Source organism: Anoplophora glabripennis, unplaced genomic scaffold (genome assembly GCF_000390285.2).
Source record: "Anoplophora glabripennis isolate ALB-LARVAE unplaced genomic scaffold, Agla_2.0 scaffold85, whole genome shotgun sequence".
NCBI lineage: Eukaryota > Metazoa > Arthropoda > Insecta > Coleoptera > Cerambycidae > Anoplophora > Anoplophora glabripennis.
Genome location: NW_019416361.1, coordinates 543,657 through 567,964, shown reverse-complemented (window position 1 = coordinate 567,964; position 24,308 = coordinate 543,657). Strand labels below are relative to the sequence as shown.

Below are 24,308 nucleotides of genomic sequence, written 5' to 3'. Positions count from 1 at the left end.
CGAAGTTCAACCCACAGATGTTATTATCGGAAGAACATATACCGAATTGCCTCATGTAGTATATTACAAACTAAATGACGAATTGCATTTTCAAGCAAATTGTGATGAAACCTTACCCTTATTTATGACAAACAAGAGATATGAAAAACCGGAAGTCAGTAAATATGAGTCTCTGCCATCTAGAAGGATGAACTTCATCGACGTTAACATGTATGAGAAAGGATTTATGTTGCCAATTATGAATCTTGAAGAAGATGACAAGATCTTAAAAATAGGAGATAAATTATCAGAGAAAATATTTTCCGTGAAAGAATTACCAGTTATAGAAAGCAAAGAAAAGGAGATGGTGATGGAAGAAGAAATAAGTTTCGATAAAGAAGTAAACAAGGAGCAAAGGATAGAGTTACTGGAGACTTTGAATGAATTTCGTGATTGTATCGCAAAAAATATATATGAATTGGGAAAGACTGATGTGATAGGAATGAACATACAAGAGAAACCTGGAAGTGTACCTGTGTATTGCAGACCATATCGTGCAAATCAAGAGGACCGAACCAAAATCAAAGAAATTGTTACCGAGATGAAGAGTGCTGGGTTGGTACAAGAAACTACATCGGCTTATGCAAGTCCAGTTTTGTTAGTTACAAAAAAGACTGGTAAAGCTAGACTAGTCGTGGACTATCGCAGACTAAATGCTCAAACGGAGCGAATCAATTTTCCTTTACCTAATCTTGACAAATATATGGAATTATTATATGGAAGTAGTATCTTCATAACACTAGATTTGGCCCACGGTTATCTTCAGATGCCCTTGGAGGAACGTAGCCGACAGAAGACCGCATTTATCCACTCCAGATGAGACAGGAGAGTTCACCAGAGCCATGTTTGGCCTTATGAATGCCCCTTTTTACTTTTCTAAACTGATACACCAAGTGTTAGGCCCCTTACAGGGTAAAACGGTTATATTTTTCCTCGATGACATTCTTATACCAGCTAGAAATTGGACTGAATTAATGTCACGTTTAAGACAAGTATTGATGAGAATAAGAGATGCCAAACTAACAATCAAGTTATCAAAATGTGAGTTTGGGAAACGGGATAACAAAGTAGAACATTTATATGTGGTGCCAAAACGCATGAGAAAATCGTTAGTCATAAAATATCATGATTTGTCAGGGCATTTTGGTGTAGAACGTTTTATAGATAAAATCAAGAAATACTATTATTTCCCTGATATGAGAAACTATGTGGACAGACATATTCGTTACTGCATTGAGTGCATAATGTCAAAGAATCGTACAGGTAAACAACCTGGTTTCTTGAATCCAATTCCTCCTGGTAAGAGACCCTTCGAAATAATACGTATAGACCATTTGGGACCTTTTGTGACATCTATACTCAAGAATAAATATGTACTGTTAGTAATAGACAATTTTACCAAATTCATACAGTTGGATGCTGTAAAGAACACTAAATCTGAAACCGCTATAAATAAACTGAAAATGTTCATTAACAGGTTCGGTGCACCTCTAAAGATAATAAGTGATCGCGGATCGTGTTATACTTCTCAGAAATTTAAAGACTTTTGTACCCAATATGGAATAATTCATGTATTAAACTCTAGCAGACATTCGCAAGCCAATGGGATGGTGGAACGGCTGAATAGAACGCTTTTACCAATGATTCAATCAACAGTGGAAACTTATGATGGACGAGATTGGGATAAGATCTTAAAGAAATTAGAAAGAGACATCAATACTAGTTTAAATAAAACCACCCATAAAACCCCATTTGAGTTATTGTATGGTTACACTCCGAGATTCGAAGACGGACAAAGTGGGCTATTAACACATGAAATGGAGACGTATAAATTACCCGAGGAATTAAGAAATGAAGTACGTACACAAATAGAAGTGGAACAAAAGAAGATGAAAGATAGGTATGACAAACATAGATACGAAGGATTAAAATACAATGTTGGTGACATTGTATATATGAAAGCAAATCCATACGTAACCGGTGAGTCAACGAAGCTGCAAAGACGTTACCGAGGTCCATTAGTGATTACAAGGGTATTGCCCTCGGATACATATGTCATTGCAAATTTAATAGAAGGTAAACGGTTCAGTACCACAGCTCATGTATCTCAATTGAAGATTTGGAGAAATCCAGAAGATGAAGAGAGTACAGAAGACGAAGAAGAAACGCAAAATATCTTGTAGGAACAAGATTAATGTAGATTGTCCGAGTGTAGGCAATTATTTATTTTGTTTGTAGATATTAGGTAAAAAAATATATACAGGAAGAAGAAGAAGAATATGAGGTTAGGTTGTTTTATGATGTTATAAGGGTGTGAGCGAAATAAAGCGAGCCAAAAAGTAAAACGTTGTTTTGTGTGTGTAAAGAAAGAAATTAAAACCTAACACAAGTGCGTACACTGAATATATTATCGGAACATTATGCAAAATAAATGGCACATTACAATTTTCATGCAGTAGTAAAACCTGTTTGATTTATTAAACTGTATTGTTTTAGTACTGGAGCAAAGGAACAAAAGATTTAGCAACTACGATAAAATGAAATGTAATAAACTCACCGATTATGTCTAAATTATTGAACTGTATATTGGCGATCTGCATGGGCTCTTGACCAGTAATCAATACCACTTCAACGGTAATCAGAGCTTCAGCGTCCATAAGTGGACCGGTCCGTATTATTCCCGGCCATTTAAACGGCGGAGACGTCGATAAATTAGTGAGCGCCTGGGTCAAAGCCACCGGGGAAGTGGCACTAGCTCTCGAAATGTTCGGATCCGGACTAGCCGGAGACGTGGGAGAAGTGGGTTCGCTGTCCCGTAAACTACCGGACATGGAATCCATGCCAACGTGCTTGTGACTGGCTACTAGCAATTCAAAGTCCGAACCGAACGTTTGCAAAGCATCCACGAGTAGTAAACTGTGTACCGTTAGGGTTATACCGAGATCGACTGCACGTCTGGTGAAAGCCACTTTCACGCCGGACACTTGTAGTTCCGCTATGCATCGTCCTCGGCTTTGGACCTCCAGCGACATCTGATCAATGGAGAACTGCACCATTAACAGCCTGGATAATTCTACGCTAGTTTCGGTACATTCAGATTGTTCCTCGTGAGTACTTTCGGGGATAGTGCCTTCGGCATTCGAAGTTGTTTTGAACGGTGACGGCAACCCGGTGGAAATTATTAGCCGTGTTAAATTCCTAGCGGAAATTATTTTCTGTTCGTTTAGGTGTACGGAGAGCCTAGGGAGGTTGGCGTTCATCGTTAGACTCGGATAAAGCGGATCGGAAGTGTGTAGGACTCGCCTTTCAATTTGTACGGAAATATTGAACCTATCCAGGACGTGCAGGTTCGAAGAGCCTTTATTCAGGGCGTACCTCCAATTGTCTTTGGCTTTGCCTATCAATATCTGCATGTCAGTGAGCTCTAAAAAGTAGCAGTCATAGAGCTTCTGGTGAAAGTTGGACTCGTTCAGGGGCAGGTCCGGATACTCGTCTAATTGTGACACCAGTTCCAGCGTTTGTTCGCCCGAGTCGCTAGCCTCGCTCGCCGGTGGCGTCGAACACGGAGTTACAAACATTTCTACAAAACGATTTAGTAGAATGACGTAACAAATCGATGATTTATGCTTACCGTCTTCCTCGCTTTCTTTGGTTATGAATTCGGGTTTAGCCGGTGGGTCTACTTTTCCGATGTTGTTTCTTAGTTGCAGCCTACCGAAATCTATCACAGCCATCGAAGAATTGTGATCGGTAAATTGTTCTACGAATATAATTTGCGGTGCTGATATATCTAATTCTAGTTCCCATGACGTTCTAGTGACCTGACGGAAGTAAAATATTGGTAACAGTGAAAATAAATATGTAGGCCAATCAATAGAGCATTAAATCAGTGGTTTTGACAAAAATACCAGTAGCAAACAGACTGGGTCATCTTATAAAAGACAGTCTGTAGATATGTATATGCTGATATGTTTCCTACTCCAATTAATACTCCATTAATTTTTTATTAACATTTATATGCAAAAAACACATTTTTTTAGTTTCTTGCTTATAAAACCTAAACTAACGAAGCGATTTAATTGATATAAAGAGACAATTTGTAGAGAATTGAAATACGAATAAAATGAAAGGTCGATAATTAGAAACAAAGAAAATTTGGAAAAATAGGAAAATTTTGCATAAATTCATTACTCCACCATTTTTTAAGTTGTAGAGCTGACCTTGTGCACAAAAGTAGTCAATTATATGTACTTTAAGTGAGCACAAGAGGACCGCCTGGCTGGGTGTGTCTTGGCCGGTGGATTTCGATCTGCCGAGTTAAGCATCCCGGACGCAGGCTGGAACTTGGATGGGTGATAGGATGGTTTGATGAAAGTACTCGAGTAATGAAGAAGGGTGTACAAGGGGCCTAATAAGGCCTAAGTGTCGCGGTGGAAAAGCAATTCCACCACCCTCCGACATACAGACAGACAGTGTGAACAAAGCATGCGCTGTCAGGCCATTAGTTTTGGCAATTGCAATTGCCAAACATATCAAAATTCATATTGGTACATGTAGCTATTCAACAATTTTTTTTTTGTATTTTATTGAAAGAAATAAAGTACCTTTTTTGTAGCGGAAATGAGGGTCTATCATATGTTGGCATCTGAATTTGAAAATTTCGACAAGCAAAAAAAATTAGGCAAAACTTTAAACGACCCCCCCCCCAATTGAGACACCCCTGACTAAAATTTTTGACAAATTTTATGATCTATTTCGACTTTTAATGAACGTTCATGGCGTTAAAATTCATAATTTTCCTTCAACCCATTTCAGAAATATAAAAAAAAAAAATTTTTTTGAGGCCCCATTTAGAGGGGTGTAGGCATTTCTCAACCAAATATGAAAAAATATTTGTATTTTTGGCAATAGAATCAAGTGGTAAATTATTGGACCCCAATTATGAGACACCCTGTATAAGCATATACAGGGTGATTCAGAACTTATACAAAAAAAAAAAATTTCTCACACAATGCAACAACTGGCATGGCGGCAAAGTGTGGTAAAAACCAACAAAAACTTTCGCAAGGAAAGAAATAAATGGAATTTTATAGTACCTATTTTATATCATAGATTCAACTGCTTTTGCCGTTACTGTTAATTTATTTTGCACTACATGTAAGCAACTCTCTTGGTTTCGACAATGCTTATGTATGTTTTCAGCCACGAAAATTGAATAATTTCAATTATTTCGAATTTTCACCACCAAGAACGGCGGTGACAGCATTTGTAACATTAAGGCGATGTTTCGCATTCTATTAGCTATATCCTGTCCACAGTTTGTTCGTGCAACTCTCTTGGTTTCGACAATGCCTATGTATGTTTTCAGCCACGAAAATTGAATAATTCCAAATTTTCTATTTATATTTTTGAATGCAAAAGTACCATTTTGTGATCTAGATACAAAAATAACTATTTTTGTTCTAGAACAAAATTGTCTGTATTCCACTCAACTGAAGTACGCTTTTGACGTTAGCGTCGTCCCTTTTAACTTTTGGAGGTGTTTTAGCCAGCAGCCACCATACAGAATCATCAGACTGTCATTTGTTTGAACCCTTCAAAGAACATTTGCAAATATAGAAATTTATAGTTGACAATGAAGCAGTCGGGATGATTCAGAGTTGGTTAAGATGGCCATATCCCTGGCCGAGAAATGGTGAAATTTCTGGCATATTTAGGTACTGAAATCTTGAAAAGTAAAACGTGTAGAACAAAAGTAAGCACAAAAATAAAATCCTTGATGTTCTGATTATTCATTGTTGCCATTTAAATTTACTCAAATAAAATAATAACTAAATAAAGCGTTTGTAAAACATGCGTTTGCTGTTATCCTAACCCCACATTTTAAGAATTATTTTCACGTACTTATAAATAAAAGTAGGCAATTTTATATGTAGGACTAAGCAAGTAAATGTTATAAGAATATTTATATGTGGAGTTGTATATAAAAAAGTTAGTATTTTCGTAGTTTTCGGTACCTAAAACCTTGATGGTTTGATGTTTTTTTTACAACTGCTCAAAATTTTACCCACCGACATGTAAACACAAATGTTATCTTCCTTCACCATAACACAAGTGCCTCACCATAATACAAACGTTGTCTTGCTGTACACGCAAGCCATTTTTGACATTAATTACTAAAAAACTATTGTAAACAGTATCGCAACGATGATTGTAAAATCAGATTTCAGTATTCGCAATCGCTGAGGCCACGTGGCTCTCCACACGTATTGCGAATGACGTTAGAGACTATAGTTGTCCAGCTATGTATGTAACTTCAATAATTTTTTTCTCGGAAACTATAAGGAATTTACAAAAATGTTTGACTCCATTTCTCATGCCGCATCTATTCCCAATTTTTTTTGATAAGTTGTGAATCACACTTTTATATGATGGCACAGTCCGTTTACTACTAGTATTTTTGTCACAAACAAAACCTCTATTTATTGGCACAATGAGAATGAATTGGCTAAATGTGTTACTCAAAATGATAATTTCTAATGATTTTAGTAAAAATATGCAATTACAAGTTTCTGACTTCCACAAAGGAATATTTCCTTTTTGTTGTACTTTTACAACAAACAGGTATAAAATCTTTGTTATAATTAACATTAATAAAAGAATTAATGTCCTTACCACTCTGCCCTCCAGTATTTGCTCCCAATTTTTCATCAGTTCTCGTTTTGTCCTAGACTTCATGGCCTCTATCTGATACTGTGTAATATCGCGCTGGTGAGGCAAGCAAACAAATTCCGTAAGCCACTTCACCGCGTTCGGTTGATAAACTACATCTAAACATTTCGTTTTAACGCTCAGTCTAAAAACAAACAACTGTAAAACCCGGTGGGATATTAGATCGTAAATTTTACCTATAATCACAGCCTGAGTTTGGCGGTTTCTTTTCGTAAGCTAAATAAAACAAATTTTCTGCACCTTCGTCAAATTTACTCGTACTGAGACTGACTCTCGGGCTGGGACCCCTGCCCCTCGGCACACTGATCCGGTCTTGGCCGGGGGGTCCCACCAGAATCGGAAACATGGTATTCGGTGTGATCTTATCTTTTAAGAATAACGAATGCAACGATAATTCCACCAAGTGCGAACTTGTGCGCGGTTTGCTCAGGATATTAAGGGACAAGTTTTTAAACTCCAATTCCAACATTGCGGAGCTGCAAAACGAAAAGAAAAAAACTACATTATAGGACATTAAACCTATCTACATTCACTTTATGAAAAAAAATCATAATTAGTTCCAAAAAAAATATGGAATGTATTTTGGGATTTAAAATTTAAATTTAGGTGTTCAACATAAGAAAAAACCTCTATGATTACAGAACTCACCTCTCCTTGTCCTCAACAGTACACAAATTTAAGGTGCCTTTCTTGAGACAAAAGTTGAAATGACCGAATACAGCGTCCCTCTTCAAAATAGTGTTATTTTCGGCGGAATCCGCCAACACCTGCAATATTTCTCCTTCCAGTTGGGTGGTCTCAAGCGATGAAGACGATGTGCTCTCAGACCCACCGGAAGAATACCATCCCATCCATGTAGGAAACCAAGATACTAACATGCTGCGACCTTTCGATTTCCCATTATTCGAACTTACCTGTGGCAACTTGACGGAACTCATCGCGAGCTGCAGAAAAGTATTAATTAGAGAAAATGCTTACTTGTAACCATTACTGCATATATCTATAATATAAAACCTCATTATACAGCGTGTTAGCAGTTAAATTACTATAATTTTCATAGGCAACAATATTAATCAAAATAAACAAACAAAATCTTGTAGGATGTGGCTCTTGTTTAACAACTCTTGATATATAAAAGTTAGGTTAATTAGGGAAACTCGACATAATTCTGTGCACAGAATACCACTAAAAATGCAATATTTACCACTTCTTTTAATTTGTTTGTGCTTAGTTTTAATAAATTAACTAGTTTTGTTAGTCAGTAAAATTCAATTCAATCATGCAATATGACAACGGCCCGATAGAATGACAGTAGTACGCTGCTAGTAAAACAATTACTTGGTCTTGGTGTTTGACATTGTGTAACATAGTTTTACTATCACTATTTTAATAGTTTTCTCCAGGTTATCCTCTATGCAATTCTGCTAGAGCACAAAGTATTTATCCCCTGCCTAATAAAAGAAGAACATTTGTTAAAATATCTTCTTGATACTGGTAATGTCATCCCTCGACCTGAAAATCATTGCCCAAATCTACAAAAAAGCACTCGAAATATCATTCAAGAAGTGGACTGTTTACAGAACATTTCAAAGCCAATTCGTATATCCGTATCATCTACAGCAAATTCAAGAATTGTCAGTTGTAGATTTCGCCCCTCGGTAATATTTTGAAGATGGGATTTCACCAAGTAGTCTCAACCCCAATTTGATTATAAGAATTTTGGCTACAGATGAGGCAGTCAATACTAGAAATGGTGTCTTTAAAGGAGATAGTCACTGCAATAGTTCAAAAAAATTTGTTTTGCTTCAATTTAAAGTTTATAACTTCCAAAATATGTGTATAAAATGCTGTGTATAAAATTTTAAGTCAAAATTCCAAAAATTGACTGAGTTACAGTCATTTTAGTGAGGCAGGTATAGACGCCATAAATCATCGGTGCGCTAGAGACAGATGAAGAACCATGCGCAAAAGGGCAATACTACTGGAGATCTAGAGAAAGAACCATCATATTGCCCAGTTTGATGTAAGTATAAATATGTTAGTAGATACATGATTTTGTAGTAAGAAAAATGGTCCGAACACGTTTTTCTCAAAACAACTTTTTTTAAACTCAACTTCGATAACTCGATTAATTACACAGCCCCGCAAAAAAAAGAAAAGTTGTCTGTACTTTTCATGCGACATATGTTATCTGTAGTATTTTTGCCTCCTGATCACGACGAATCCAGTGTCAGAATTGAGCTATCACATCACAGGAATTTCCTAACCTCAAAAAACTGACCGCGGATTCATGTTGAGCGAGGTCTTAACTATATAAATGAACATTTGATTATAATTAAAAAAAAAATTTTTGTATTTTTCCTAGCACTTTTTCATGAATTTTTGCCATTTTTTACCTGTTTTTTGAGGTTAGAAAATTCCTGTGATGTGATAGCTCAATTCTGACACCGGATTTGTGATCACGAGGCAAAAATACTACAGATAACATACGTCGCATGAAAAGTACAGACAACTTTTCTTTTTTGTGTGGCTGTGTTATTAACCGATATTCAATTTTTTTTTGTTTTATTCGTCTTTGTAATAGCTAAAGTTAAGCGTAGCCGATTTTGAAAATTTTGATTATTACTATTTTTTAAGACTGCTTAAATGCAAAAAAGGGGCAAAAAAGTGAAACAAATTTTCAATTAATCGCCATTCTGTAAAAAAATAAAAATAAAAAAAAAAGATATGTACAACGATAACTACATTCATATACAGGGTGTTCCTAAATAAGTGTCGCAACGGAAAACTGTAAATTCCTCTTGAAAAAAGCAACATTTTTTTCCTCTTCCATTTTTCTCTCCGGGCTTTCGTTTTCGAGATACACAGTGTCAAAACTTTAATTTTTTTTTAGTTTTTCGCCAATATCTTAGGAATCGTTTGAACTACAGGACTGAGCTTTTGTACACACATTACCACTATTAATAGGCTACTTTTTCACAACCTTCTCCAATTCTTTGGACGTGCCAGTGGTGGAGATTTTAAGGTATCGTAAGGGTTTCCCCCCCCCCCCCTAAATTTTACGCCACTGGAAAAATTTACTTTTGACAGCAAATTCTAAAGCGCCAATGAATTTTACACAATAAGAGTTCTCTTGGTTAATTGCTCTAAAGTCAACCGTTTTCAAGAAAAATGACTTTTTATGAACAAAAGCAAACATTTTGCTAACGTTCTATGTCAATACTATCAAAAAGTTGACCGATAGAGATGAAGCCGCAGCGGCAGAATGAAACATGATTAGAAGATGTAATGCGTGCATTCAAGCCACGGACGTAATTTTGAACAGTTTCTGTAAATTTTACTCGCCAAATTGATAAAAAAAAGTTAAAATCCTATCTGTTGTTAAATTTCGTTAAAATTGTTAATTATTACTACCTATTTTTTGAATTACAAAAGATTTTCGAAACGTTAGTAAAATGTTTGCGTTTGTTCATAGTCATTTTTCTTGAAAACGGTTGACTTTAGAGCAATGAACCAAGAGAACTCTTATTGTGTAAAATTCATTGGCGCTTTAGAATTTGCTGCCAAAAGTCAATTTTTCCAGTGGCGTAAAATTTAGGGGGGAAAAAACCCTTACGATACCTTAAAATCTCCACCACTGGCACGTCCAATGAATTCGAGAAGGGTGCGCAAAAGTAGCTATTAATAGTGGTAAAGTGTGTACATAAGCTCAGTCCTGTAGTTCAAACGATTCCTAAGATATTGGCGAAAAACTAAAAAAAAAAATTAAAGTTTTGACACCGTGTATCTCGAAAACGAAAGCCCGGAGAGAAAAATGGAAGAGGAAAATAATGTTTCTTTTTTCAAGAGGAATTTACAGTTTTCCGTTGCGACACTTATTTAGGAACACCCTGTAGATTCTAATGCAATTTGATTTTTTTTTTTCAGATAACCCGATGCGACCATGGAGGGGGATTTTTTTTTTAAGGTTTTACGGCAAGGCTCATAACTTTGTAACAACTTATTGTTTTTTAATTCGATTCGCACTGTTGCCAAGTTGTGGCAAAACTGTCTTATTGTTAGAATTAGGACAAGTGATTCGACTTCCACTGTTGCCAAGTTATGACAAAATTACTCAATATACTGAATACATTTTAAAAACGCCCATGTAATATGCATAAAACTTCTAACACACTGTATGGTAGGCATCCAATTCCATTAATGGTGAAAGAAAAAAAAAAAAGAAAAAAATAAGTACAATTAATAATGAAGCATTGATGATAGAAATTTCAATTGAAAAAATGCCTTATTATTGTGTACCTAAAATTACGATTTCATCTTACCTCCCTTAAAACTTTCAATTCCTCATAGTTTCTGCTCCAGTCCACCTCCTCCTTAGCCTTTTTCTCCTCGGCAGACAAAGCTATGGTCGGCGTGAGCAACAACTTCATACATATCTGAACGTACTTTACATTTTCTCTGGCCCTTTGAAGACACGACTCCCAAGTCGGTCTAGGCCTACAAATGGCCGGTTGGCTGCCGGGATAAAAGCAACTTATAGCATACAGCCACCAAGCTCTCGGATCCTCCCTTACGGATCGTGACGGTTTATACTGCCGGTAACTTCTCAGCCTTGCTATGTCGTCTAGTCCGTGGAAACAAGTTACTATTTGGTTGTATTGCCACTAAAATAATACTCAGTATTACTCTACTTAAGATATTTATATAATACTTGCATCGATTAACGATAATGGAACTTCTTCTAAGATTAAATCACAGACAATTCTTGGATCGGACGATCTCAGGGGCTGCGTACTTCGGTTTCTTTTGAGGTGAGCTTGGGCGCTTACAGACGGAACAATGTAATTCTTCGTGTCTCGTTTCGTCCTACTTGGACACATCGCTTCCTAAAGTCAAGTTGTAAATAATGCAGAAATTTTAGAATTAGGGAATACTTACAGCCAATTTTGCAACGCTTAGGTTAGATAACAGTTCATCTTCCTTCAACGTTATCCAATACAACCCAAAATTTTGCAGTTCAAGTAACTTAAACGACTCTTCACTCTTTCCAGTATGAACGAAACCCGGTAGCCAATTGGAATCGCAACTTTGGGCTATAAGAGACTCAATTGTAACACCGAAAGCAATGGATTGGTTAGGTATACTGATAGTATCTTCATAGCGGATATGCACGTCTTGAATTTTAAGCTGAAATTGCCGTTATTAATAATGTAATTTTCCGAGCGATGTTGTGCACAGTGACAACCTACCTGTAAATTTTCTATAATTTCTGAAACAAGCCCAGTACCATAACTATACCAGGAAGAGTAACTTGATGCATAATATGTTGAATTTGAGTCCTGAACATCTCTTGCTAAACGCCATTTTGCTTCTAATGTGTCTAGTGCACTCAATTTTAATTCATGCCTCGCTAGTTCTTCGGCTTCATGATCCCACTAATTAACATTTTTTTTTTAAATAAAATGTACATTAATATTCGCCTCATTTTTTTAAATTTTGCTTACCTCGTTAATAGGCAATGGGCTGGCCACTAAGTAAAGCTGCTCTATAGCTATAACCCATGGCGCTGACCTAATCTGCCGTACTGGTATTTGTAGTTGAACTTTGCCGACAAAACCAGCTTTTATCACTACAGGTAAACCTAAGTGACGAAGTGCATCCTTCCTTAAAGGCAAATTTTCTAATTCTACTTTCCCTAAAATAAAAAATAACATCGTGTCCTAACATGTTACATTAAATATTGACTTCAACATTTCTTTATTAAAATTACCTGACAAAAGGGCAATGCTCAACTGCTCTGTATTTAATTGCACGTACTTTCCTAAATAGTTATTTAGGACCCAGGCAACCAATCCTTCTAACATTTTGATAGAGAATCAGACTTTGATGGAAGTTACACATAACAAAACTATAATCTACAATTGATAAATACGTCTTAATTGAATTTATTAAGTGGCAATGACTAATAAAAATTGTATCATTATTATTATGGGCACGCAGAAAACTACTCACGTGAATACAAGACGCATTTGCTTAACGTACATGGAATTTTATTGCATTTACTGAGTTATAAAACAGCAATAAATAATTTTTGTTATCGCTATGTCTATACACAATAGTTGTTTTAAATAAAAAAAAGTTTTTTTACAGATTTTTCGATTGATAATATTTTGAAAATAGAACTTTTGACATCACTCGCTGACAATTATGTCCTTGACTTTTCACCGGTAACACTGCTACCATCAGTAGCATACTATTATGCACTAGGTCAGTACCTTTTATTTTATTCAGTTGCATATTGCAGCGAAATTAAAAAATTTCAATGTAATTAAATATATGTACATGTATTTTAAACCATAGAAGACATAATGTATTAGTTATAAGATAAACTCAAGAATATGCAACAGTAATAAATCTGCCTGTGTCAGACAGCCGCGGAAAACGGTAGCCTTTTTGCAGATAAATAGCACAATTACACAATAATATCTTAAACTTGTAGCATATTACCTAAAACTGAGCTGTTCAACAACAAAATAGTATAGTGGGCCTTGGTATAAGTGGAAAATTGTTGTTAGTATATTATTATTTTCTTCTTAAGTTTATGACACTTTATAAACTTTATTTTTAGCAATTACGTTTTCTAATAGGTACATTTATTTGCAATTTATTATTTAAAGAATTAAAATCATTCGAGTGTGATTGAAATCTAATCTTTTAAATCTTAAATTTTATTTGTATTTAATAATTGAAAATTAGTAATGCGTTATAAAGCTTAAATAATTATAAATGTATCTAGAACTACATATCAACTAACTAATCACTAATAATCACGAAGGTAGTAATCTTATATGAAGATCTCATCTTTTTCATTAATGAGTCCTTGTTGTGCCGCCACTGATTTAGTTTTATTTGAACAGTGCTGCCACAAATGCGTCGTGGTAACATCAGTAGTCATTCAATCTGGGCTCGCCCATTTTGGTTGACGTCTCCTGTCAATTTTTTATAATTTGTGTGTAATAAACCATATATTTTTGTAAAAATTATTACGTATAGTATGCAGTGATTGTGTTTTAAAGTGACGTTGACTAAATTTGTGTGATAAAAACCACCCTTTTCAGTGACAATGGGTAAGTTTTTTGCCGGTTTCCATTAGTCGGATAAACATTTTATTTGCATTCAAATTACACTTACCTTGAACGCATTTACTAATAGTTATAGTTATTAGACCTTAAATTAGCATGTTCAATGGAATTACAGTGGAAATAACCGCGGACAACTAGTGTTTCATTGAATTCTCCTTTGCGTTTGACATTTTCTTTTACGATTTGGTCATTGATTTTAGCCGTACATGTCTAGGCGTTCCAAAATAAATTAAGAATTATAGAGCTTTTTCTGGTAACTAACTATTACTAAAAACTTTGAATAATTGTAGTACTATTATTTATTATTTATTTCTGCTATAATAGGTACATTATTTATATTTGTGTCAAGGGTCGGTTTTTTGTTTTTGTTTGGAATATATTTTATCAATAACCTTTATTACTTAAGTACCTGACAATCTGACTTTTCCCAGAGATTTTATTATAATTTAAACGTTGGTAGAAGTAAATACCCCAACCTTGACATACATAGGTGCAGGGAGTAAGTAAAATAATTAAAATTTTAATTGTTTTCTAGTAATACTGCATAATGTATAGGTGTCTACAGTACCTTATAAATTTCGCTTATCTGACAAAAATGAATAGGTATAAAGGGGGGTTTGTATTTCCTATAATGCATTTGTACATTATACATTTTGAATATTAAACCTTGGTTGCGCTTGAAATGCTAATATATTTTAATAAAAGGAAAAAATAAATAGATTGTATTTTTCTTACATCAAATGATTTTTTTTATTTATAAATGAGAGACACCTACGGAGGTACTTCTGAATTGCATTTACAATGTTGGTCATTTTATTTACGCCCACATATCGGATAACAAAGTTTGTGGTATTACCATTGACCATTGACCATTGTATTGTCATAATTTAAGATAATGCAACGGAATGTATTTTAATATCTAGGTATTTTTTGTATCGTTCTGTATTGAATTGAAAAATGAAAAAAAAGTTTTGTAAATGTTTCATAGGTTGTTTTTTTTGCGACTAAATTGAAATTTCAATCGATACTGAATAAATTTTTTTGTCACTAGTGAAATAAAATAGGTAATTAAGTATAATTTATATAAAGAAAGTATTAACCAATTAACTATTTATTAGTACCTAATTAAAAATATGATAATAAATAAGGTCTTATTTTTTTAAATTTTTTATTAAAATATAATTACTACACAGTAAGTCCTGAAATTTAGAAATCTTTAATGGTTTTTACACAATTAATTTTTTAATTTAAAGTCTCGAAAAAGTTTATTGCAAAAAAAATTGTTTTTAAAATGAAAATTTTGAAAAACAGTTTTAGATAGATTAGATTTCTGGTATCGAAGAACATTGTTTGACTTCGGAAGATTAAAAAATTAGAGCAGAGAGGTCTTTGTTCTATTTATTCTGCCAATTGACGAATAAACATTGACGCCCCCTGCATAAACAGCGTCGATCGAAATATTTTCGGTCTTTTTCCTCTCATTTTCGATACCCCAGCGTATAACTCGCCATTTCCTACGCCAGTAAATCATTATACAGTTGTTGGGTCCACCTATTTGTGTATGCTAATTTTTAACATTTACAATAACAGCTAAAATAGAAATGACTTCGCTGCATTACATCACTTGCTGTGGACATTCGTAATGGAACTTACTCAGGGTCTGTTGTCAGATAACACCCATTAAATGTATTAATTATGTTCATGGTTACACAGTTTCACATGTTACGATGTGTTTCTTTTTACAAACACCGATAAAAAATTTAGACATTCTCTCAAGAGGTGTTGGGGTTATCTGTATGATAATTATAATTAGAATTCGTCGCGTCTCCAGATACAGGATCGGAATATTTAACGATTCCTGGCGCAAGAAATTAGCCAAGGTATTGGAGGAATAGAACTAGTTCTAATTTATTGGCCAGTTTTGGTGATTTTTGTTTATTGATAAATTAATCATTAAGTAGTTCTAGTTTGGTGTCATACGATATGGTTTACTTTGTTTTCGTAAAATTTTCAAATGATCTAGAGTGCTCTGAAAACAAAACATCCGCTACTGCCACTGCAATGAAATTTTGACAGTTCTCTTAAATTTCTATTAGCAATGTCAGTGTTTGGATAATTAAATTTTAACATAAAACAAAGCAGGATATACTTTAATTTAATTGATCAATAAATTTGAGACTTATCTTGGTCTGCCTTATGTGAACATTTCACTTTTAGTTATTTAAATTTTGACATTGTCAATGAAAACTTAAACAAAACTGTCAAAATTTCATTGTTGTCGTCAAAGCACACTTTGTAAAATTCGTATTTTGAGGAAAATAAATATGCACAAAAAAAAATAAAAAAAGCAAAAGTTGCATGTCCATCCTAGTCACGGCTAATCTTACTACATATTTGAATTCCCTACAAAAAAGTGTTCTAGCAATGACTGATTGTGAGTTTAAAAGTCTGTGTTCGATTAAAACCACAAAAACAAACAAAAATCAGATCAGTTTTTCGTTGATCTTCAAAACAAAGACAGTTAGGTCGAATTTGTCTTAGTAATAAAGTTATTTAGGTTAATTAATTTAATTTAGATTCGTGTTCAGCAGGTACAAAAACATAATAATGAAGGGCCTGATCAGAACATACCACTCTTTTGTGTGCCTTTATAATTCTTAATAACTACAATAATCACCGTCACACATTACACGTTTCGAAAACTATGTTTTCGTTATCGAAGGCAGAGAATATTAAAACTTATTTTGTTCGGCAGTTACAGTTTTGTAGGTGCTTTAGAGATTGGTTTTTAGTGACTAAATTCAAATTTCATTCACTAGTGACAATATTTTTGAAGTCGCTAGTAGAATGAAATAATTTAAATAAAGAAAACAACATTAAACAATTAACTGTTTTATTAGTATTTATATTAAAATGGAAAGTTGCATTGTGAAACTGGATTCCGCTACCAAAACTGACACAGAGGCGCTCATTTGCTTTGAGCCGTCATTCTCTTTGTATAATTGCTACTGTAACTGTAGTACAAGCAGTTGAAGAGGTAGCGTCACCATTAACCGTGAAACAAGCAGTAGTAGAGGCAGCGCCAGCTTTGCTGCCGTTCGAAATTTTGTTCTCAATTTTGATTTTCTGCGGAAGAGAATCTTTGACATTTTCTTCAGCTACTATGTCGCTTTTCCAACCTCCAAAATATAGAAACCACTTTTTTGTGTGTCTTTATAATTCTTCATAACTGCAATAATCACTGCAACACATTTCACAATTAAAGTTTCGAAAAACTCAGTTTTCGTTATCGAAGACGGAGAGTATCAAAAATTATTTTGTCCGGCAGTTGCAGTTTTGTAGGTGCTTTAGAGATTGTTTTTAGTGACTAAATTCAAGATTCATTCAGTAGTGACAAAATTCTTGAAGTCGCTAGTAAAATGAAATCACGGAGGGGCTCATTTGCTTTGAGCCGTCGTTCTATTTGTATAATTGCTACTGTAACTGTAGAACAAGCAGTAGAAGAGGTAACGTTAGCAGTAACCGTAAAAAGAGCAGTAGTAGAGGCAGCGCCAGCTTTGTTGCCGTTCAATTTTCTGTTGAAGAGAATATTGGATATTTTCTTCAGCTACTTTTCGCTTTCCAACCTCCAAAATGCTTCAAAGACTGTCTGCGCCACGATTTGCTAAGAAAGTAGCTGCTAATCTCCGAAATAAGTGACAAGTGACAGGTATGTGTTGCTGAAACTTCTAGTTTCAGAAATCTGGCAATATTTGTAGATATTTTTCCGAAAGTGTTAACGCCTAGAGTTAGAGAGGTTTTAACAGTACATTTTCCTTGTCTGTAGTTAAGAAACAGTCGCCTGGTTGTTACTATTTTCTGCGAATGCAATCTTGGGTGTTTCGATACAGCTAATCCCAAAACATAAAGCAATATTGTAGTAAAATAACTTTAGAGAAAATAAAAAAACATAACTTCATCAATGAAAAGGTAACGATTTGTTCAATATAGATTTGGGCATTGAATACTGAGTTCATATAGTGGAGGCTTGTATTTTAGTGATTAAAAATAACGTATACAGATTGTTATTAACGTATTAACAATAATTTGATAGTCACTCACTAAACATATTTCTGTGAACTCTGTCCCAAAACCATTTTTATTTCAATTCACTGGAAATTTCCATCACCATCCGTAGTAGTAAATTCTCGTTTGTTGACTTAGGCCATTCAGAAAAAGAATCCGCGATGGCTCGAACAAGTTGACGTACATCGGATGGCAATTTTTTGTACGCAAAAAACACCTCTGGAATGACGCAACGGGATCCGGCTCGTAATAATTATAACTGCGCTTTTTTAGGTTGCCGTGTCATTACGAGTACATTACATTTGAAATTTAAATAATCTTCTTTTCCGTGACTAACAGCGATGGTATTGTATTAAACGAGGTAATGAGCTGGCAAGCCGGTTCAGAGAGGCCCCCGTCAGCGAAGGATAGCATCTTTCGAATGGAGATGCTTCGAATCGGGTTGAAGATCGATAATTCCGTTTATGTTGACGCAGGTAATTATCGAACAAACAACGCCGGTACGTCATAGTGTAATGGAAGTTTTTTTCGTCTGTTACAAAAAAATAAAACAACAGAGGTGATATAGAAACGGGCTTGGCTTAAGTAGGGTTATCACACAAGTCGCAGTGTTGGTTATCTCTATTCAGAATTGATTCGTTTTGCCTTTAGATGGAGGCAGAGTTGACAGAAAAATAGTTTTTTTTTTTCTTTCAAGTAAAACAACGTAATTATTTTTGGAGTTTTCTCATTTTGCAAATTATGAAAAAATCCGGGGGAAAATATCGGGGTAATGTCCGAGGAAAAGTCAGGCGAAAAACTGTGGGAAAAGTCCGGGGTAAAGGTCCCGAGGAAAAACTCCGGGGGGAATTTCCGATGCTTGGTAGCTGTTAAGAAAGTAAAAATAAGTCAAAAATGGTCCGTTTTTAGAATAAAATAGGATCTTTTTTCTTAGAATCACAGCAAAGAGTTACAAGCACTGACTTTATAATCAAAGTTAGTAAATATTTAATTTTAATCAGAGAAATCGTTAAATAAAATTTCGACAAACTCCGAAATATTTTATGAAATATGTTTTTTTCAAATATCAATACTAAAAAAAAAACCGAAACATCCTGAATAAAGATAGTATAATGGCTATCAAACAATCTGTAGAAAGATAGTATAATGCTTATAAAACATTTAAATTCATATGAATTAGATTTTGGTGGAATTAATACTTTATGTATTGGGCCTTATGTTGCGAACAACAAGTTATGTTATTTGCACATATATTTGCATTTTCTGGCGCTTTCTTTGAGCTAGCATAGGGTAGCGTGAGAAAGTTACGTACACCAAAAGTGAAAAACGCACTGTGTCTTTTAACATTTCTTTCTATGTTTCTATTTCGTTAAATTTGAGTCCAAATTATCCATCTAATATTTTTTAATAAGGTTTTTATTTATTTTTCGCAATAATTCTGCCCGTTGAGCTCTTTAAGTTTGTATATTTCTCAGAAAAAGTTTATATCATTTGATAAAATATTTAGAAATACAGTTTTGCGAATTGTGTGATAATTACATCGAACATATTTGGTATTCTTAAACCTGATTATTATATTAAAAATAACAGGCACAATCTTGATGTGGCACTTATCTCCGGAACGAAATCACAGGTCGTTTGCAGGACCGTACTTAGGTTTACTGTGATTGTAGCAACTGCATAATATTATATATTTTTTATTAGTTTTTCACATAATGAACCTTTCTAGCTCATTAAAAAAATATGTATTTTGAACAGACTACAGACTTTATTATACAGGGTGTTTCAGGATTAAGTCGACAAACTTTAAGGAGATATTCCTCATAAAAAAAATAAGAAAAAAAAACAAGTATAATTTTTTTCCATAGACGCTTCATTTTCGAAATATAGAGATAAAGATTTTAAAAAAATTCGAATTTTTTAAATAACTTCTAAATGAATAAGGTTATTTAAGCCAAATTTGGCATGACACATCTTCTTATAAGATACCATTTTTCCATAGAAGTAGAAGTCCCGCAAGCAACCAGTGGCGGAGTTATGGAGACTGAAATACCCTGTATATTTTTTGAAATAGTAGATACTCTCCAAATTAAGTCATTTTTTTTACACATGCCGCTTGTATTATGACTGAATGAAAATGTTGTGGTTCTCTATTGCCACCCTCGTAATCGTGAGACGAGACCAAAATCACTCCGATCGGATCTCCCCTGCGCCCAGCGGCCTCGACCGAATATTTGTTACACTTTGAAAGTTTAATCTCCCTATGCACATATATATTTTCCTAACGTCTAGCGTTAGATTACGGATTTCAAAATGTTAAAATACCAATTTAAATTAAGTAATACACTATTTTAGTAATATTTAATTTATAACGTGTCTTTACATTTTTCGAAAATACTTTACATGTGGTAAAAAAACAGGTTGGTAGTTTTAATGTTAATCGTGATAAATAATTTATAATTCCTAAAATATTTAAAACGTACCAGTCGTGTGCAGTGAATTTGTGACGTGACACCACTCGACTAGTTCTATGTGCTATTAGATATTGTCTCAAGTTACTAATTTGTAGTATACCTAGTTGAAGTTGTTTTCGTAATTTGTGGATTTAAGATATTTTCCTGTTTATCGATATTTTTTCACCTGTCACATAAAGAGACAGGTAAAGAAATGTTTGTTCCAAAAAGGATCATTTATTTTTATGAAACTATATCTGCCTAACCAAATCGTATACTAAAAATTTCTCAGATAAAAGTAAAAAATACGCATCACGCGTATAACAAAAGATACTAACTTAAAAAATATATTTTTCCTCTCCTGAACAATCTACATATTGGCGTTTATTCCCTTCTTCGTTCAGTTTAGTAATTACGTGAGAAAATACACGATATGACGTACATATATGAGACCCAGCCCAGGGTGGTTAACGGAAGGTATGACGTCACAACGTGTCTTCCATGCGTTATCTCGCGCTCTGTTTTCATGAATTATTTTGAGGGAGAAATTGTTTGAAAATAAATATTCTGATTTTGTGCACATGACGCGTACTTTCTGAATATGAATTTAAAAAATATTATCCCATTCCTTCATGTATAAAAAAGTATACACCTTTAAGAAACAAACATTTTTTTGCGGTTGAAGGAAGCTATCCCATTTGAGCTCGTAATAAATGCGACAAAAAGTGTCTGTGTCTATATTTTTTTTTTGGAAAACACCCTGTACACTCAGCGCGTCTATATTATTTAATGTCGCCTACTCCTGTTTAGGATAGCAAACAGAATGCAATTCGTTACGCTCGCTCCGGCGTATTCAAGATAAATAGATAGCCTCAGAAATGAGTTATCACAATGCATTATGTAACCCAATGTCGTAGCCGATATCGGCTATGTCATCCTCGTACATACATTATACCGATTTGGCATCTATAAGCTAATATTAGCTAGTAGGTATAGTAAATAAAAGGCGCGCGAGTTAACAACCTGGCACAAACGCGCCATCTTAATATGGAAATGGCGCATGAATCACCGAACAGGACAGGCAGATATATGTAGATACTTTCAATTTCGTTTTGCCGTGCGCTGTGGAATGGTGCTCTGCGGGATACCGTGGAGAAAGTAAAAAAAAACTGCTAATGGGTTCTGTTACATTGGCTTTGAAAGAAATTGATTGCTGTTCTTTTAATAAATAAAACAACGTAATATTCGATTCACGGTGGGAAAAAGTTACCAAGAGAAATTTTAAGTGACGTTCTTTCGTTCTTTTATTTGTTTGATGAAAAACCAGAGAATTGGATCACGGGTGGTACTGTACAGGGTGTCTGAAAAGGTCTTGGACACTCGATAACTTTTCAGGATATCAAATAAAGTTTCAAGTAAAAGATGTCAAGAAACTGATATGCTGGCGACTGTTGTATTTTACCTTGACTTTAAGTTTTAAGGTCAATTCTCAAAATATTGAATGGAACATATTTTTTATGGCAGCAATTGAAAGAGCGTGAAATTTTACGTCTGGGCATGGGATCTGAACAATTTTTCTATATGTCTGCAGATTATGGACCATTTGAAGATGAAACTTATTTCTCTCTGAAAAAAAAACTGGATACAAAATTTGTAGGATTTTTGAGTGACAAATTAAATGATGACCTTGAATTTGACCCTCAGCACAGGTTGCAAGGTCACCTTAATATTAAATGGAGTTAAAGGTCAAAGTTGTAGTCACATCCGATACAAAATTTTCTGTCGAATTCATTCCCATGGAAAAAATAGAGGGTCCCATTTAAAATTATGAACTTGACCTTCCATTGAAGGTCACGGTTAAGGTCAATAACCACTTTTCTCCAATAAATTGAACAGCCTTCATTTTTTGATTTTAGGCTTCACTAACGAGATATTCACGTGTATCGATTAAAATGGGACACGTGGTATAATAAATGTATAATATTACAAGTAAAAATAAAAATATTTTAATTTTTGTCAGTTTTTAGTAATACATTTAATCTTTTTTCTTCCGAGATCATTTACCAAATGACCCCATATACAGGGTGTAAGAAATTTGACTGCCATTACTACAGCATGAGATAGAGTAATCATAAAGGAATAAAAAAGTTGTATATTACAGGGGTGTAAGATTAACAGTTTTCAAAATACAGCGAGTATTAATATTGGGGAGTTTCATCACAACGTGACAACAGCGCTTAACCTGCTGATGCACACCACGTGTACACGCGGCAGACTTGTCCTACGGAAAAAATGTAAACAGCTGTTTTTGTGAAACATTTTCTAAATTTTAAGACAATAGTTTCCCAGTTTTTAAATAAATAAAATAAAATGTATGGATTTTATAGTACGAAGATAGTGTTGTGCTTAAATTTTAGCTCGAATTTTAGTAATTATGAATCTCTTAAAACAGGAACTTAACTTTTAATCAAATTACGTATTTGAAAAATATGTAATTAAAACACCCAAAGATTCACGTCGTCCAAATAATCATAGACCAGGGTCGATAATTTTTGAAACCAAAAAAAAATTATGGTAGGATGAAACCCACTGGAAAAGAAAGAGAATATAACAGAAATGAAAGGAAAAATAATGTACGGGCGATCTGAGGTCGGGAAGGGGAAGGGGGTGAGTTTTTAAGGGTAAAAACCGGTTTCTCTTGATTTTTGGAAAAACTACAAGTCTTATGGAAAAAAGTTAAATAGCAAAGTTGTAGGTAATAAAAAGATCTACAACTTTTGTATTCACACTTTTTTTCACATAACCTCAAAATTTATGTGAAAAATTCAAATATCCAAGTTTTTGGTTTTTTATTTTTAACTTTTACAAACAATTTTTTTTTTCACGAAATTTGGTGAAAACTTATTTATGTCCCAAACACGCTATAATTTTTTTTATTTGAAATATTTATTTTTTCACCTTATTTTTACTCACTGAAAGAAATCCACCAAGTGAGGGGCTTTGCTAAGATATTTTAGCTACAGTAGGTAAAATTTTTGCTCTCACAGAAAAAAATTCATGCTGCCACAAGTAAATACGTTTTGCTGAAACGTGTTTGCTACCACAACAAAGAAAAGTCTTGTGGCTATATGATAGTTCAGTTGAAATTTTATTTTAGTCGACTGTCTATCTGTCCCAAGTGAGTTGCTTTGCTCGGGTAAGTGAATGTACTTTTTTAGAATTGATCCAATTGGGGTTAGTCAGTCCTTATTTGTAGCAAATTAGGGCTCACTTACTGTAACTGAGGCCTCACTTAATAATTTCCAGAATAAACCGGAATTCGGCTCAGTGCGCATGCGCGATTACGCGTGCCTTATACTGACCATGGTTTCGTCCATAGAGAAGTTAGAGGTATCGCCATTTTGCTGTAACACGTAAGCACTGGATATACGTTCGTCAATCGTTAGTCGATGGGTCCTTTATAATAAATAGATGTTTTGTGATCGAGTGTTGAGTCAGTTTTCAGTTGTCTAACAACCGACAGAAAGTTTTCAATTAGGGTATTTGCGTAGGTATGCAATAATACTTATATGCATGCGTGATTACATGCACACAATGCAGGCTGGATACAAACTCTTACTTCTCGAATGGGGATTTTCATTTTATGCTTGTTTGAAAATATGTACAACATTTAAGTTGCATTGCATGGTGCACGAAAGAGTGAGGAGAGCCAACAACACCGAAAAATAGTAAATACGGAGTTCACTCGCTTGGGGTTAATGAGTCGACTCGCTTAGGATTAATGAGGACTCGCTTGGGGTTAATGAGTTCACTCGTTTGGGGTTAATGAGTTGAGTCGTTTGTGGTTAATGAGTTGACTTACTTGAGGTAGCAAAGA

At 34.4% G+C, this 24,308-nt stretch overlaps 2 protein-coding genes across 2 annotated transcripts in view; one reads left to right on the top strand and one right to left on the bottom strand.

The window, feature by feature from the left end:
* The window catches only part of LOC108917146 (vacuolar protein sorting-associated protein 13D), a 37,045-nt gene extending 24,082 nt beyond the window's left edge, over nt 1-12,963 (bottom strand). Inside the window, exons 1-12 of the mRNA XM_018723618.2 lie at nt 12,784-12,963; nt 12,542-12,686; nt 12,276-12,466; nt 12,021-12,206; nt 11,710-11,958; nt 11,487-11,657; nt 11,094-11,435; nt 7,420-7,715; nt 6,948-7,247; nt 6,715-6,895; nt 3,671-3,860; nt 2,597-3,619 (exon numbers count right to left, since the gene is read on the bottom strand). Coding sequence (XP_018579134.1) covers nt 2,597-3,619; nt 3,671-3,860; nt 6,715-6,895; nt 6,948-7,247; nt 7,420-7,715; nt 11,094-11,435; nt 11,487-11,657; nt 11,710-11,958; nt 12,021-12,206; nt 12,276-12,466; nt 12,542-12,635 — 3,223 coding nt within the window. The 5' untranslated portion in view covers nt 12,636-12,686; nt 12,784-12,963. The remainder of the gene's footprint in view (nt 1-2,596; nt 3,620-3,670; nt 3,861-6,714; nt 6,896-6,947; nt 7,248-7,419; nt 7,716-11,093; nt 11,436-11,486; nt 11,658-11,709; nt 11,959-12,020; nt 12,207-12,275; nt 12,467-12,541; nt 12,687-12,783) is intronic.
* Nucleotides 12,964-13,717: 754 nt separating this feature from the next.
* Nucleotides 13,718-24,308, top strand: part of LOC108917142 (actin-binding LIM protein 3) — a 111,426-nt gene continuing 100,835 nt past the window's right edge. The window contains exon 1 of the mRNA XM_018723607.1: nt 13,718-13,898. Within this exon, the coding sequence (XP_018579123.1) occupies nt 13,895-13,898 (4 nt within the window). The 5' untranslated portion in view covers nt 13,718-13,894. The remainder of the gene's footprint in view (nt 13,899-24,308) is intronic.